Below are 17,646 nucleotides of genomic sequence, written 5' to 3'. Positions count from 1 at the left end.
CATGCATTTTGATAAATCACACATAAATGGAATGGAATCTCCTTTTTCTGATTGCATATGTTGCAGGATCACATGGGTCATGCAGTCATATGCACTTGAGGTCATAATGTCCGTCTCACTGCACTATCCCTCCTACCCGCTACGCCTTCCCCTCCCGTCACGCCCTCTCCCTAATCTAAAGTAACTCTACTCTTTTTATCCTTACCTACATAGGCAAAGTGTGCTTGCTATCAATAATACAGGCAATATGAAACACAAACAGGGAATACCAAGTCCTCTTTGCCCACAATCCCCGATTTTTTCCTTTTGCAAATTCCTGGGACTCTTGTTTTATTGACAGACAGTAACTGTATATTGTCATGGGTTCAGTGAGATGTTCTATATATCAGTCGACTCAGGAGACTTGGGTTTGTCCATCACACAAACGTTTGTCCTTTCTCCGCGAAGACAGCATGGCAGTACATACACTGACCCGTCTGTTGCAGACCACCGCCGCCCCCTGTGTTCCTCCTGTCTGGCTGAGACTTCCAGCCCAGTAAGTAGCCTCACCTCGCCCGTGACCGCGGTTCCACGGTGGCTCTCTGAGCTCGGGTGTCTCAGACATTCTGCTTCCATGTGAGTGAGACCACATGGTGCTTGTCTTTCTGAGTCTGGTTTTTGCACTGAGCGTGGCAACCTCCAGATCCCTCTTGTTGCCACAAGTGACAGGAATTCTTTGTTCTGGCTGAAGGATGTTCCCACGTGTGGGCCACGTTCTCTGTCTGCTCACCGCTGGCCGCCCCAGCTGTCCCGTCTTGCCAGGTGACAGTTGTGCCGCAGTCCACATGGGCTGCAGGTGCCCCCGCACTGCACTGACTTCCCTCACGTTGGGCTTACCCAGAGTGGCACCCCCCCCCCCCCCCCCCCCCCGTCTGTGGTGGTTCTGCTGTTCCTCGGAGGCGCCTCCACGCCCCTTTCCACACCGGCCGCGCTAATGTGCTTCCCCACAGCCACGCGAGGGGCCCCTTTCTCCACATCCCACCGGCCCCGGGCATTGTCACTTTTTGTGAATGCCTATTCAGACGATCTGCCCGTTTTTAATTGGATTGCTTAGGCTTCTCACTGTCGGGCTTTTGAGTTCCTTATGTGCGGGGATAGTAATCCTTTTTCTGGAAGAGGAATATGCAAATATTTGCCCCTTCCAGGTTGTCTTTGCGCTGATGGCGTTTGCCATGTGAGCTTCGTAGCCTGACAGGACCTGGGTCTTCTGCTGCCTGTTTTCCCATTCTTGTCCAAAAAATCTTTGTCCAGATCAGTGTCACAGCGAGCTTCCTCCATGTTTTCTTCTAGTGGTTTTTATAGTTTGGGGTTTTACATTCAGTTATTGAGTCCATTTTGACTGGCGCATGGCAAGGCAGGGGTCTCGTCTCTTTCTTCTACCTGGGGCCCGTTTCCCAGCAGCATTCTTGCAGAGTGTCCTTCCACGGCTGCGATCCTGGCACTGTGGTTGTCCTGCAGCCTTGGTTTGGAGGTTCTTGTTTTTCTCGCAAGGCGACTCGGCTTGTCAGTGGGACCAGCACCAGAGGCGCTGAGAAGCCGGGCTTCTTGGTAGGCTGGCACTTGGTCTTGGGCACAGAAGATCTGAGCTCCGCTCTCCAGCATCTGTGCACTGTGACCCCCGCTTTCTCTGCGCCTTGGTTTCCCTCCTCTAGATGGTGCACACTAGTGGTCCCCTCCTGGAGCCCCCCGAGGAGTCGGCGAACGCGGCGTGGTGAGGTGTGCCTGTGGGGAGGGAGGGCCTGGAGTTCAGCATTCCCCTGACTCAGTTTCCCACTTGGCAGGCAAGTGGTGGTCAGTGACGAGTCGCAGAATCAGGGTTCCCAGGCTGTGGGGAAGCCTTGTGATCAGTGTGACTAGGGGAGGTGCCCGTTGGTGGTGGTCCAGCCCCCTCCTCCTGTGAGCTCCGCAGCAGCGCAAGCCCCACCTCATCCAGCAGCTCGGCTCTACCTGCCACCCGCCCATCTGGCCCCATCATGGCCCCTCCTCCTTTGCACAACTCTTGGGTCCTGGTCCCTGTGTCTTGCTGAGCCCTGGCGGGTGCCCTGATCTAGCTGATTGGAGGAGAGGCCCTGTGTGGCAGCCGTCTCCCTGGGGTTGTCTGGGGAGGAAAAGTCAGAGCCCTGAACAACAGTGTCCAACTGACCACCCAGAGGGGCACGAACTGGACACTAAATGTTCACAGCCACCTCTCTGGAGCAAGTGGGGTTCCTCGTCCCCAAGCTGCAAAACCAGGCTGAGGGAAGGCCGGACCTTACTGAGGCCTCTCTGCAAAGAGAGTGGAGGCAGCCCAGGGCCAGGCTGGTGGAAACCTGGACTGACATCTTGAGGGGCCACCACGCCCCAGGCTGTGCTGGACGGCAGCCTGGACCCAGCCCTGCACTCACAGGCCAGGGCCTGGGGCGTGTTCTGACATCTGCACCCTGCGGTGGGCAGCCTGATCTTGATCTGTCCTGTCTGAAGGCACACAATTTGTCCCATCCTCCCAAATGTGGGACACATATAAAAACTACAGCCTCTGATTATGTAATAGTAGCAAACTTATAATGTGTCAGTGTTAACAGACTACCTATAAAATCTTAAATATAGCATATAATATAAATACCTAACAGTAACATAATTTTAATGTATTAGTAGTGTTCATATAAAAACTTAAATATAGCACATAAAGGAGTATAATTATAATGCATTAAATATAGCACATTACAATCATAGTGATATAGAATAATGTATTAATGTTAATAGAATACCTATAAAACTTAAAAATAGTACATAATATTGTTATATAATAGTAATATAATGTTTTACTATAACACTTATCAACACTTAAATGTACTATAGAACATGTAATTATATAACAATTATAGTAATTATTCTATAGTAGTAGTAATATATATGAGCTCTAGATCATGATTTCCAACCTCTTTCAAAGCAGCTGTGTCAATTTCATTGAAATACTTACAGAATTGGAAACCTGAGGCGTGAGGGTTTCAGGAACTGTGGCCAGCAGACAAGGCTGATGCGCCTGGGGCAGAAGCAACCTAATTATTGCATGACCTTTTTGTTTAAAATATGCATTAATAATGACACTTGTAAAAAGAAGGGGACAAGGACATCCCTCCACCCATGAGCCTATATGTGTTTCCTCTGGCCCTTTGCAACCTGCTGCTCCCCTTCCCCTGTGTTGGGGACTGGCCTCCAGGGTCCCCTCGGGGGAACTGCTCAGAGGGAGGAGGCGGAGCTCAGCAGACCCTCTGCAGGGGCCAGTTACTGGTAGGGAGTGAGAGGGAGCTCTGTCCAGCTAGAAGCACAGGAGGAGCGCACAGGAGGCCCGTTCAGGTGGACTCTGTGGGCCGCTTCTCCCACGTGTGCATCTGATGGGGAATGGTGTCTGAGGGAGCAGGGTGTGAGTCCCAGGGAGCAGCCCTTCTTGGGGACGCAGGACTGAAGAGGCTGCTAGCATGTTGGGGGCTCCAGCTGGTTACTGAAGTGAAGAGGCCAGCCTCTGCACTGCTGGCTGGAGGACAGTAACGATGAACTAAGGATGCCACCTGTTCCTGTGCCAGCTCCAGCTGTGTTTGACGTCTTGGAACCCCGCAGCACCCTGTCGGTTTGTGGGGAGGGCGGTGGCCTAGAGTAACCCACTGACCAGTGGCAAAGCTGGGACTTCAGTGCAAAGGCTGGGCCAGTGTGGTGGCCCTCAGTGCCCATGCAGAGGGAATGCAAACCCTACCCCTCCTGCAGACTGAGGAAGGAGGCACAGCGGTGCTGTTTCCCTGCAGAACCCACCCCAGGCAGAGCCGACTGCAGTCTGGGCTGCTCCTCCCCCTCCCCCTCCCCCTCGCTTCCCCCTCCCCTCCCCTCCCCTCCCTTCCCCCTCCCCCTCGCTTCCCCCTCCCCTTCCTTCCTCCCGGTGCCTCTCTTCTTTGGTTAACCACTCAGGTCAGGTCTGTAGGTGACCACAACATGGGGCAAGTGCGCAGATGGACCCAGCACGCCCCCGTGGGGCTCGCATCCTGTCCCCACAGCTCCTGGGGCCCCACGGTGACAGCCACACCGCAGCACACCCATGGGTGCCTGCCCTCTAACTGCCGTTTGGGTCCCCTTCCCGCCGGCCCAGCCCCGCAGCCTCGCCGCCTTCTCCAGGTGCACGTGGGCGGAGCGGCTCTGTCCCCGCCTTTCCTTTCTTGGCGCTCAGCTCCGCGTGGAGAGCCAGAAATAGACCGCGGCTTCCCCGGCGCCGGGCAGCTGCACTGGAGGCTCCGCAGTGCGGGAGGGAGCCCCGGGGATCCCGCGGGTCCTGCTCCAGGCCCTTGGCCTCCTCTGCTCCCAGCTGTTTCTCCCCGCGCCTCTGGGCGCTCCTTGCTCCCCAAGCCAGGGACCAGCGTGACCCTCCTGAGCGTGCAGGGGAAGGAACTGGCCGGCTCCCATCCGCGGTGCTGCTGCTCACCTGCCGTCCACGGGTGGCTTCGCCTTCTCACCGCTCCAGCACCTCAGAGGAGGAGGTCCTCATTCAGCCTGACCTTCCTTCTCCTGGACCCTGGCTCTGCCCACAGAATGTCCACATCCACCCTGGCCCAAGGGGCCTCTGAGGGTCAGCCAGGGGTCCGTGTGCCCCTGCCCGGACCTCGTCTTCTGCTGGGAAGCTGCTACCCAGGCCTCAGCCCTTCCATCTGTCCCGGTTGGTCTGGCCTCTTACCCTGTCCCTAACAGCTGGTGTCCCCAGTCCCCTGTAGCCTCAACCCTCTCTGCTTTGGGAACCAGTTTTGGTTCTGATTGTAGCCCCAGGAACCCCTGCAGTTACCAAGGAGCCTCTAGCCCTTCAACAGCCAGGTTGGGGCCACGCAGATGGATCAGCAAGTGTCAGGTCCCTGTCATTCCGACCTGGCAGGTGGCAGACTCTCTTGCTGTTCCTATTCTGCAGAGGCTCAGCCATGTGGTGGATCCAGCCAGCCGAGGACCCAAGCTCTGAAGGCCTAAACTCAGGTCTTCCAGTGATGCTGAACTGATGTTTTTCTTTGCAGATATTTGTATCTGGAATTGGGAAAGATATGCTGGTATTTTTTAAATGCCTCCATCCAATTCCAGGCACTTCTTGATAACCTAATAATGATACCAGTGGTCACAGCAAAAGCCTTGGGGCCCGTCACTCTGCAGTCACCAGGGATCCCGCCCCAGGAGAAATTTTCCTTGTCCATCACCTCATTTCCCATGCACGGGACCCCTGGAAAGGAGGAATCCCACACCCTCCCAACGCTTGTCATTCAAAGGTCTGTGGCTTGCCCAGGGCCACTGCAGTCAGGGCAGGTGCTGGGACGCAGACTTGGCCAACTCCAGGCCTTGGCCAACTCCAGGCCTTGGCCAAGGTGCTGAGTGGCTGTTTGTTCTGGTGTGGCAGGCTGGTGGGTGGGCGCGGGTAAAGAGGTGGGGCTGACCAGTGCGGTGGGTTTCCAGCCCCAGGCCCCTGCAATCTCCTATGGTCTCCACAGTGTCTCAACTCCCAGGTGGATGGAAAGTTCCGGGTGCCAGAGCAGCTGCTGCACACAGGGAGGAGCAGTCAGGCCAGCCAGAGAGAAAAGCCCTGCTAGGCATGCTTTCTAGAACAAACTCATGAACATCAGAGAAAAGGTGTGAATTGAAGGCATGACATCTAGGAAGAATTCTATAAAGACCTTGTGTTCTTTATCTATAGACATCCTTGAAATAATTTCTAGAGAAATTACCAAATTCCAAGCAAGTGTTGTTATAAAACACCATTGTGCACTGTCTCATCTGATTCTCATAACTCCATGAAGATCTATTATTTTGTCCTCATTGTGGGTGAGAAGAGGGGGCTCAGAGAACTTATGTAACCTGCCCAGGGACACACAGCTATGAAATGACCCATCTCAAACTTGAGTCTCAAACTTTGTCCTCCTGCTGCCAAGGATATCTCCCACTGCTCTGCCATATCACCTAACTGTCCTTGGGAGATGACCTGTTTCTTGAACACTTCAGGAGGGACCCTTGTCTTCCCGAGCCCCAGACACTGCAGAGCTGACCATGTCATTGCCCTGCTCAGGAACTTTCACTGGCTCCCCACTATTTTCGAGATCACCCAGACTACTGACTTCCTGATCCTCTTTCTCCTCTCATTTCATCTCCAGGAGTCTTCCACGCTGCGCCCTCACCCCAGTGTGGATTATGCACAACTCAGACATTTTCTCTTGGTCCCTCCCGCTCTGTAAGCTCAGTGAGGAGACTATGTCTACAGGGAGTGGCCTTTTCTCAACTGGTTCCTCAGGCAGGTCTCCATGGAAATGTGGCTCCCCAGGCCCGCTGAGCCCTCACCCCTGACGTCCAGTCTTCTCTCCTCCACAGCATGGCCTCTCTCTGAAGTGGTGGTGGTTTGTCTGCTTTCCCCTGGACTGGCGGTGTCCCAAGGGCAGGAAGCTGGCCCTGCTCAGGCTGTGTCCTGGGGGCTTGGAACAGTGCCTGGCGCTAAGCAGATAGTTCAGAGTCATTTGCTGACTGCTCAGGAGAGCGCGCCTGGGGCTTTGGGCCAGGCAGTGGGGGGCTGTGTTCAGTGAGCTGGGCTCTGCCCGCATGGCGGGGGACAGATGGGAAGACCCTCTTCCCTGGGCTCCAGCCAGTTGTCTGGGGCAGTTCAGGTCTTGGGGAAAATCAGACAAGATGCAGGAACAACCACCCACACAGCTGGAAGACAGGAAGCCCTGGGGGCCGAGTGGCGGAGTGGGGGATGGATGGACTTTGTGCTGGGACAGGGGTGGTAAGTCAGAGACATATTTTTGGAGGCACCTTCTTCGCTGGGGCAAAATGTTAAGGCCCCACATTGAGAGTATTCAAAGCCTTGGCCCTGTTGCCTCCCCGCGGTGGCTGAGGCATCGGAAGTGGGACTGCCTGGCTCTGACCCAAGGACAACATTATCTTAGTTACAAAAATAATTGGAGCCCAACATTAATTTTGGCTGATTGTGCCTCCCACTCCCGACAAGACCTTTGTTTATGCGGCTCTGGTTTCTCTTTTCTTCCTTTGCTGCATCCTCCATCCCCCAGCGAGAGGCCATTTGACAAGGCAGGAAGGACCTGTCTCCAAAAGCCAGCCGCACAGCGGCTCCGCGGGGAGCCCGTGGCGTGGGCAGGGAGATCCCCTGCCTGACGAGGGGGACGCCCTCGGACGCCGGAGACACGCCCCGTGCCCCCGCCGGAGCCGCGCTGCGGCCGTGCGGGTGCGGATGGCGGGGCGGGCTGGGAGGTGCGGAGCCCCGGGCACCGCGGGAGCCGGGAGCCCGGAGCCCGGAGGGGCCGCCCGCCCGTCCCCGAGCCGATGAGCCCGAGAGGGACTTTTCTGAATGGCCCTCTGCGCCGCTCCAGGGCCGGGCGGCAGATCTGGGAAGGAAGCCCCGGCCCCGGAGTTGCAGCGAGGACCTCCGGCACTGGCTCCCGAGGGGCCGCCCTCCCTCCCGCCGGGGAGTCTGACTTGATTTTGTCACCAAGAGCCACCGAAGGTTCACGCTCTCCTCCCGGTTTCTGAGAGGCGATCTGGGGGCGTGCCAGCCACCCTCGCCCGCCCGACGGGCCGGAGTTTGCAGGCGGCCACCATGGTGCAGAATGTGATTCTAGTGTTCTTCCGCAGACGGCTGAGCCAGCGACCCGCCGTGGAGGAGCTGGAGAGAAGGAACATCCTGAAACGTGAGTAGCGGGGTTCCTGGGGCTCCCCCGCGGGAGGCTGCTGGCCCGCGGCTCTGCCGCTGGCTCCGTGCGGTGTCAGAAGTCAGGGTCTGAAGCCCCAGGGACGGTCGATGGGCGTGGCGGGCGCACCAGCCTGGCAGTTCTGGACAGGGTCCTGATCGCGGAGATCACCGCAGCCCAGGTCCCAAGTCTTACTAGAGAAGGACACGCCCCTTGGTTCTCAGCAGGCCACTCAAGGAGCAGGGAGCCGGGGGACTCTAGAGGGTCAGCTTTGGGATTCCGGGACTCTCTGGCCTGGAGCTTCCCCAGGAAAGCAGGTGATCAAGTCTTGTGCTGAACACAGGTGCCATGAGTACTCCCCACCCACACAGAATTCCACGTCATTGAGGTCGCTGGCGTTTGGGGGGTAAAACCCCTTAAGTGTTTCTGGGTGTGTTTTCACCTCGTCAACAAACTTCAGTTTTTTAGACATTTTCCATAAAAAAATGTCTCCCAAGGGCCAGTCGTGCAGCATGATTGGTAAGGATTTTGTGTTCTGTGATGAATGCCACAACGGTTCCCTGAGTTTGGATTTTGTTTGTGAACATCTCTTGACAAAGTTCTAGTGGTTCCAAGACTGGCTGGGCCACTGCACTCTGGGGATCCCTCCCCTTTCTTGGCCTTCATTAGCTGCCCAAAGCAACTCTCTACTTTATGTCCTCCAAAATATTTAACCCTGAAGATTAATGATTAGGAATTATTCGGTTTATTTTTTACACTGAAGAAATGGTGCCTACTGTGGGTGATGTCTGAGGATCGCATTGACAACAGGCACAGTCAAGTAGGCAAAGTTGTTACTAGATATTCAGGATTTAAAGAACCAGAGCCATTTACCTACAAAGGAAGCCATAGATGCCAATGTAGATGTAGTCTGGACTTGAACAAAGCCAGTCAGAGCGGGAAGTGCCACGCTCCCACAGCCCGCCACCCACCAGAGCCCTTCCTCTTGTCCACAGCGGCCTCTCTCCTGTAGTGGCAACCAGGTCCTCTCACTGGCAAGAGCTTCTAATTGTGCTGTGTTGTGCAAATAAATGTTGAAGTGTTAAAAATAGAACTGCATGCTGGTGAAAAGAGTACTCGTGAGTGGACAGGTGGACCTGAGCACACCCACTCTGTGCACAAAGGGAAGTGGGCCTCCTCTGCTGTGGCCATAGCAATCCTGCTGTGGCCCCGCATGTTCACCAGGGAACCCCTGGCCCTAGCTCAGAAGCCTTCTCAAGTGTCTTGAGAGGGAGGACCTGCGAAGCTTGCCTCTAGGTTGTAGTGGGTGGTTTTGTGCTTGTTCTGTGGGAATGGGAACGGCGTAGCCATACATGACCCAGTACAGAGCAACACACTCACAAGCCCTTGACACATGGACATCAGTCAGTCAGTCACAGCACGTGACATTTCTGTTGACAATCAAACCTTAAAGTACCATAACTTTGCATTTGTTTTCTTTGAGTTGGGAGCTCATGACTGATTAGTCATAGCTGAGGGACACCCAGAACTCTGTATATTCGTGGGTCTGAGCATGAGACCCAAGGCCCCTTTGTGTACAACTGCAATGGTTCTCTAGTAGGCCCTGGTGCACCAGCCTTGCACTTGGTATGTTCCCTTGTTCAGTCTTTACTACTAACGTGAGGTTGGCATTACTGTCCTGGGGTCTGAAAGGAGGTGTGACACTTTAGCAAGTGACTGTTGCAGGAGGACAGAATTAGTATCCAAACCCAGGTGCTCCTTGCCCCATTATGTGTGTTCTTAACCGCTGTGAGGAACAGCTGCATGTTCCTGAGCATACCTGGGAGATAACGACTCTCTAGGTTGGGGAGCTGCTTCCCACAAGAATGGGTGTGGAGGTCCTGCCTGTGGACCCACTTTGTACAAGGCCTTCCAGGCTCTGCCAAGAAGCTCACAGACCTGATGCTAGGGTCACTCGGGGGAGGCCTGGGGGCTTAGGCGGGCAGGAAGGACTTCCTGGAGAAGGTGTCTGACTGAAGCAGAGAACACTCTGATGGATCTTCCAAAGATCAGTTCCCAAAGACCCTGCCATGCTCACAGGGCCTAGGTAACAAAACAACAAAGGTTTGATTTTGCTCGGGTTCTACCACCCACCACCCCGCACACATGGAGGCTGTTCTTGGAATTTGTGGCCTATTTTTAAGAAATTTGATAAATTACTTTTATTCACTTAAATCCATCATGGCTGGTCTTGTATCTGATACTTGCACATTTTTTTTCTAACTGTTATCATCCACTTTCTACTCATAGCTTATATATTTTTTTTCCTGGTTTATCACTTGGCTAAAGAACCAAGCACATCATAGGGTGTTATTTCCTTTTACTAAAATGCTCTAATCCAAGGTGACTCTTAAAAAAATTACTGAGAAGTACAATTTCTGGCATATTAGATACTCATACACCAATCCCCCAAATGCATCCTTTAAATAAAGGAAGATGATGTGAGCTCATGTTAGGTGCAGGCAGCAGGAGTTCCTTCTCCAGCCTGGCAGTGTTTCTGAGTGCTGCGGTTGGGAATCTCCTTCTTGGAAACGGAACCCTTCTGGGACCCAAGGCTTTATTTAGCAACAAAGAGCACCAGAAATAGGGCACCATTATCTTGTGTCCCAGGGCACAGCGTACATCCTACGCTATCCTCAGCACTCTGGTCTATATTTAGCTTCCAAGAGTGGGCGTGAGCACAGCTTGGTGTTAATAGTCACAACTCACAAGCAAAGCCCGTTTCAGTGAGGCACTGTCCCACAAAACTGTTTGCACGCTTCAGCAAAGGCAAGTGGGCTCATTTGTGTTCATATTTGAAATACACCCTGCTCACATTCCAGGTGAGCATATGCTGCCCAGAAGCTGAAGGAAGGTGTGTCGTATCTTACGCTGAAGTGCTAAGAGATATGCCACCTACGAAACGGCAAAAACAGAGAGCAAACAGTGAGTGCTGTTTACAGTCAAGGCATGCGGACCTTGACTGATGGCAGCAGCTGCTGGTGTGCCTTCTGTGTTCCTAGACACACGCACACACACACACGGAGATCTGGGTAGGATAGAAAGAACTGCTTCCCAGAAATAAGAACCTAGCACAGGATCTGCGGCTGTTTCCGATGTAGAGAAGGGACAGAGGGAAGAAGGCTGGGAAGGTTCTGTGTAACAATTAGGCTGTGATTCCTAAGCAGTGATTGGCCCATGGGAAAGACCAAGTGGGAGACCATGACGTGGAAAGTGTCAGCCACAAGGCGTCCTCGACATTTCCCTTCAGGACCAGGGCTGAGGCATCTTGAGTGAACCTCTCTACCAAAAACAAAGTCTCCACCTGTTTTCTCTTTTCTAACTTTCACAGAAAGGAATGATCAGACAGAGCAGGAAGAGAGAAGAGAAATCAAGCAAAGATTAACAAGAAAGGTATTATGATTGAAGTATTTTATTTCCTGAATTAACAACAACAAAGGTGGAGTAGAGAAAAGCTGCTTCTGCAGCAATGGGGATGGTAACGCAGGACACCACCCCGTGACTGGAAGTGTCCCAGGCAGAGCACCAGCTCACTCTGGGTGTTCACTCCGCAATGATCAGCTCACCAAGACAACACAAAGGGCAGCGTCTTCAGCCACTCACTGTTAGGCTGGATTTAAGCAGCTACCTGGGAGGGAGCAGAACAACTAAGGCAGCGGGCCACGCGCCAGAGTGACCAATCGAACGCGGACAGAAACCACCGACCTTTAGGTCCACCTATCACTCAGCAGGACCCCTGGACCCCTGCCCGCCTATTCCAGCCTATAAAGACCCTGGGCAGCTGGGGCCCCGTGCGGTTTTCTCCAGCTCTCCACCCTGACCTGTACACCAGAGGGCTGGGAATTTTGTCCAGGAGCCAAATTCCAATAAAGCTTGCTTCCGCCACTTTTGTCCGACTTTTGTTTGGCCACATGCCCTGGCCCTCGGCCTTACACTCACCAGGGTCTGGGTGGAGACTCTGGATGAGTCCTTCCCTAGCACAGTGGCAGGCTGGAAAGGCAGCATGATATAGATGTCACCACCTCCTCCAGGCAGACCAGGAGCTGACTGGGCACTTTCTGAACTTACATGACATCTAATGGGAGCACCCCTGGGTGTGGGCGTCTCATCTCCCAGACTTTCCCTTTTCATTTGCCTCAGACAGTGCAGAAGCTCCGACTGCAGACTGGGTTGGTGTCAGGGGCTTGTGCGCATCATCTTTGGAAAGGCAGACCACTTCTAAACTGGCAGTTCTGCCATTCTGCCACTTCACTGTGCTTCATCATAATGAACTTTTGTGCTCAAAATGGACATAATATACTTCCTGAGCTCGATGTATACTACGAGGAGCCAGCATAACATTGTCAGGAATCATACGTGGTGCTGATGCTGTAAAATTTATTCTGTCAATTTATCAACCATTCCTTGATTCTGTGCTACATACTATCAGGGGTGTGAATCCTCATAAAATGTGTTGGAAGAAGGGGGATGTGACTTAAGAACACACAATTGAAGCCCTGTATACTAGATTGTATTTGAATTATATTTCGGAGTTTTGTTTTTTATAGAAACATGCTATTTAGAGTACTTCAGGAAAACTAGTTTGGCATGTGATACCTAACTATCATGATCTTTTATTTTAGCTTAATCAGAGACCCACTGTTGATGAATTAAGAGACAGAAAAATTCTGATCCGTTTCAGCGATTATGTGGAAGTAGCTAAAGCACAGGACTATGACAGGAGAGCAGACAAGCCCTGGACTAGACTGTCAGCAGCAGATAAGGTACAGAATTGCCCACTGGTTGGGGTGTGGTATCTCATAAGAATAACAAAACCTGCCATGCAGGGAGCCTATTCTTATATAATGGTAGCCATCACCTATTTAAATTAAAGCTTTGCCTTGACTAGATGTTGGCTTCACAAAGGTAGCTCCAGGTCAGGCTTGAGCTGTGGTTTTCAACTTGGGGACGGCTGAGTCTTGAGGAAATGTGGCAGTGTTGGGAGACAATTCTGGTTGTCACAATTTGGATGCTAGTGGCATCTACTGAATAGAGGTCAGGGATGCTGCTAAACATTCCATAATACATCTAACACTCCCAGAACAGAGAATTATCTGGTTCCCAATGTCAAGAATGTGTAAGTCGAGAAGCCTTGGTCTGGGGATGAATCACAAGTATGCACAGCTGGTGTATAAGTCAGATGAGTTTTAACAAAATGAGTTGTAGTGGGGACAAAGAGGAATGGAATTCATTGGAAAGGCTTTCAGGAAGTAGATACAGAGAAGGTTCTAGATTCCTTCTTGTACTTGTGCAGCTTCAGATGTCTCTGGGAACCTCCTGAAGAGTTTGAACTTAATGGTGAGAGAGACAGAGAGCAAGGAGGCAGCTGGTCACAGAAGCTCTGCGGGGCGGGAGGGAGTGGACATTTACTGAGCAGTGTAGGTGAGTTCTTGTCCATGGTCAAATGCTACTGACTGGCAGGATTTAAGTCCAGGAATGTGTATCAACTTCCTATTATACCTGCTTGCCTCTGGAAACTTTCAGAATGATTACAGGCTTTAGGACAAGAAAGATTATACCTTTACCCAACAAATTTGTAATTATTCTTCATTCATAAAAATGTGTGCACTTATGTTCACAGGTGTTTTATCAACTTAGTGAAATGCTGTCATGCTGAAGCTGGACTGACTCTTGGTTATTTAGGGTTAATTTGCTTAGAGAATCATAGTGATAAGAAAAGTATCTTGGGAAGCTAATGTGTTCAAGTTTGGGGAAAAATATGACCCCAAAATTCTTAATTCAAAAGGCTTTCTTTGTCCCGGAGGCTGTTTGATGCTTTTGTCTTAGTTGGAGGGTTTATCTGAGAAACATGTTAAGATGAAAAAAGTGGGCCTGGGAAGCTTGAGGAGGGGGACAGGCAAGAGGCAGCCCAGGAGAACAGAAACATCTTGATGCACACCCCACAGGTCAGGACAATTATAGTGTTACTTTTCAAATGTCACAAAACACACATGCTAATGTTAGAAAAACTTCTGGATTATCTGGATTATCATGCAAAAGTCCATGTTCACCAAGTACTGAACTTTGCTCATTGTTTTGCTGTCCCTACTTCATGCCCTAAGCTAGGCATGTTCATCGTTAATATGGGAAGACTATCTGCCTACTCCAGCACAGCAACTACTGACTCCTTACTAACTTGGTAGGACTATAAAAATGAATAAAGACAGCCTAAATGTTAAATGAAAAAAGTTTTTCTATGTATTACCAAATAGCAAGTATTAATAATAATGTGAATCCATAAACATAACTGATTTCCTCTGTTAATGTTTCAATGTTCTGAAATGCAATACACTATCTTTAATTCCAGGCAGCAATTCGTAAAGAATTAAATGAATACAAAAGTAATGAAATGGAGGTACATGCATCAAGCAAGCATTTGACAAGGTGAGATCTGTATTTGTTTTATGATATTTAAAAACATGACATTTTTTTTAAAAACACACAAAAGCCACAAAGAACTTTATGTCCAGGTAAACAGATTTAGCATTTTTAGAGAACTGTATTGAACAAACTGAATGCACCTCAATTAAAATGCTGTATCTTCTCCAATGATTTTAAATAGGGTTTGGTAAAAAGTGATATATAGAACAGAATGAAATAGGTCATTACATTACTTTGGGTAATGTAAATTTAAGAATTTAGTCTCAAAGCAATGAAAGTAATTTTCCTATAATTTAATTTTTCTAATATGTAGAATTCACCAATTTATACTTAGATTGCTGTGAAATTATTCTCCACCTTCCGGAACACTTACCTTTTTGTATCTTAAATTCATACTCACATTTAACACTGCTAATGTTCCCCAAAGCTAAAAGAACATTCATTTCCTCAGCAAATATCTGCATACCTACTATGTGCTAGGTACCATTTCAGGTGACTGAATGTGACTGTGTGTGTGATCAAGGAGGCTCCCCTTCTTCAGCTGGGGGTCCATGACTGTTCCCATCTAAGTGCACACATTCTCTGTCCACGCCACTACACAGAAAGGATGACACTGGGTTTCTTGGCGATGATGGAGGTTGGGAAAAGGACTACTCCTAGAGCTCTGCTTTCCTTTCTTTCCCATGGCCATGGCCAGTAGTAATTACCTTAAAATTCTCACATGCCTTAATCTAATGGGGACTGCAGCAGTTCCTTTCTCTAAGATACTTGAAAGTATACTTAGTAGAAGGAAATCCTGAGCTTACACACTGCCTTAAACTAAAATGATTCATTTTGTTTGTCACAAAGTAGCTACTCTAAGTACTGAAGAGCAGTTGCTCCTATACTCTGTGTGGCTATGTAACAGAAACCAGAGGTACAGAGGAATTCCATTTTTACTCAGTGTTTTTTAGGATGAACACATCAAGCAGGAAAAGGAAGTAGCTAGTTCAGGAGAAAATTATGCAAATAGTTTTTAAATTTGTTAAGACTTCCTCTCATAATGAACGTATTTCTGGGGAGGAACAGATAATCTTAGTTTTGATTATTCTAAATGGGTCTTATGAACATTTAGGAATTAAAATACAGTAAAACATTCGATTATTTTCAATGTTCATTTATTTAAAAAATAGGATATAATGTACTACATAGCTTAAGTATATAATCTCAATTACATTTTCCCAGTATACATTATTAAAATATTTACTATAGATATTTATCTTCTCTCAAGTTCTTGATAGACTTCTTAGATGACAAAATTTTAAAGACTCAGCTGGATGTGGGGCATGCCTATAGTCCCAGAAGCTTGGGAAGCTGAGATAGGAAGTTGCATGTTCTGAGGTCAGCCTCAGTAACTCAGGCCTGAAGCAACTTAGCAAGACTTTTGTCTTAAAAAAAATAAATAAATAAAAAATAAAAATAAAAAGGAAAGGGAAAAAAAGCTCTGGAGATGAAGTTCATTGGTAAAGCACCCCTGAGTTCAATCTTTTCAAAGAATGAACCCCAAACCTGAACATCAGAATAATTCAAGATTCTTTATGCCACATTTTAGCACTTCATATCAATTTTAAAAAATAATATTTTGGGGCTGGGGAGATAGCTCAGTCAGTAGAGTGCTTGCCTTGTAAGCACAAGGCCCTGGGTTCGATCCCCAGCACCTCCAAAAAAAAAAAAAAAAAAAATTTAAGTAGGTCGTAAGATTTTTATTGAGTGAATTAAACATTACTATGAATTAAACCTTACATTATCAACTTGAAAAAAACATTCATGACTCTAATTTCCAATAATTCATCACCTCTTTACTTTTGCTGGTCAGCAAAACCCTCGCCTTTCTGTGTGTTTTGAGTATTTAACTAGTAACTTTAATACCAAGTTGTAGGTGGTCCTAAGAATTCAGCATACAATACATTCTGAGGTGCAACAGGGCATAAGAGTCGGAAGCCCTCTGTCCTACCAGCCAGAGCAGCTCCATTTTATTTTACACAGTGAACTTCAGAGAAGCTTTGAATAGTAGCAAATTTCTGTGTGGAGGTTTCTAATAATTTTAACTGTTTTTCTAATTTCTAGATTCCATAGGCCATAAGAGATTTTCTTCTGAGAAGAATTTGTGTTTAATTTTTGATACCAACATTTTGAACATTCATCAGGGAACTTTTCCTGAAAATCAGCTCAAGACTACCTGCTGTGTTTGTGAGGAGAGCAGAATCACACAGGTGCAATCTTAGCCACACTTACCTACAAGAGGAGAACCAGAGGACACACTTCCTTCTTTGGTGTCTGAGGAGTGTGAACTGTTGGGGTCAGTTAAGGCCCGAAGTAACTCTGCCAGAAGAGAACTGCTGTTTGCCTTTCTATCTCGTTTTACAGTTCTGCAGTGTATGGAGGACGGGTGAAGTGCATGTGCAGGCCTCACTCCCAGGCCTCGGACGTGAGGGACATGTGATGCAGTGTCATTCAGTATTTTGTTGAAAAGACATTTTTATTCTGATCATAATTAATTTGAAAACTGTTTAAGTTCATGTTATATAAAATGATTTACTGTATTATACTTTTTCTTTTTTTTATATGTCTAACAAAAAATACAGCTCCAACATTTTGATTCTTGTTAATTTTGTTCTTTAATTAAATGACTACTTATTGCAGGAAATTAACACAGGCTTTACATTTTCTTGGGTTTGGGATGAGTGGTACCTTAGACATCTGTAAACAAGTAACTTTTAGTACCTCTGAACCATCAAAATATGAGCACCGTTTTGTGTATTTTTCATAAAATCTTAGTACATATGGTTTGTGCACTGGAAAACCCAATTAACTTTTTCAAATTAATTTACATATCAAGAAGTACTGAACAGTATACTGAATCCAGAAATATTTTTAAGTTCATATTTGAAAATATTATTAAAGATGACCCTGTTATAAGAGATAAAGGTTTAAATGAAGCCAAGACTATAAGGAGGAAATTTACCCCAGCCCAAAGGCAAAAATCAATTTTGGCACAAAGTGGGAAACGAGCTAACACTCCCTGAAAAAACTTTTTGATTTTGAATAAGTGTCCTGGCAGAGATGAGCCTCCACTCCCTCCCTCGTATGTTGGTGAAGCAAGAGGCATAGTGTCTTGGAACGTGACAAGGTGCTTGCAGAACCCAGTCTCAAATCTAAACTGTGCTATTCAGCAGGTTGCTTATCTTCTCTTAGATGATCACCCTTTTCTCACAACACTGCAGTAATGTCTGAATGAGATAGTAGTTGAATGAAGCACATTCTAGGCGTTCAGTAAATGTGAGCCACAGGATATGGGGCCAGCGAGTGCTTAGAGCAACTGAGTGTACTCTATAAATGTTTATCATGTATGCTGCCTCACTGCTTCCCATGATCCTCCCTTTTTTACTTAAGACTGCTGTGCGAAGTGCTCAACACCTAG

The 17,646-nt window shown here is 48.7% G+C and overlaps 1 protein-coding gene across 4 annotated transcripts in view; it reads left to right on the top strand.

The window, feature by feature from the left end:
• Phactr3 (phosphatase and actin regulator 3) overlaps positions 1–17,194 on the top strand; it is a 212,130-nt gene extending 194,936 nt beyond the window's left edge. For 3 of the 4 annotated variants that reach the window (XM_047540364.1, XM_047540365.1, XM_047540366.1), the window contains exons 9-13: positions 7,672–7,727; positions 11,098–11,159; positions 12,389–12,529; positions 14,113–14,189; positions 16,293–17,193. In XM_047540364.1, the coding sequence (XP_047396320.1) occupies positions 7,672–7,727; positions 11,098–11,159; positions 12,389–12,529; positions 14,113–14,189; positions 16,293–16,308 (352 nt within the window). In that variant the 3' untranslated portion in view covers positions 16,309–17,193. Of the gene's footprint in view, positions 1–7,671; positions 7,728–11,097; positions 11,160–12,388; positions 12,530–14,112; positions 14,190–16,292 lie in introns of all 4 variants that reach the window. The other variant, XM_047540363.1, reaches the window with a different exon arrangement.
• The last annotated feature ends 452 nt before the right edge of the window (positions 17,195–17,646 follow it).

Source organism: Sciurus carolinensis, chromosome 2, assembly GCF_902686445.1.
Source record: "Sciurus carolinensis chromosome 2, mSciCar1.2, whole genome shotgun sequence".
Lineage (NCBI taxonomy): Eukaryota > Metazoa > Chordata > Mammalia > Rodentia > Sciuridae > Sciurus > Sciurus carolinensis.
The sequence above is the reverse complement of the archived record's forward strand: the minus strand, read 5'-3'. Positions and strand labels throughout refer to the sequence as shown.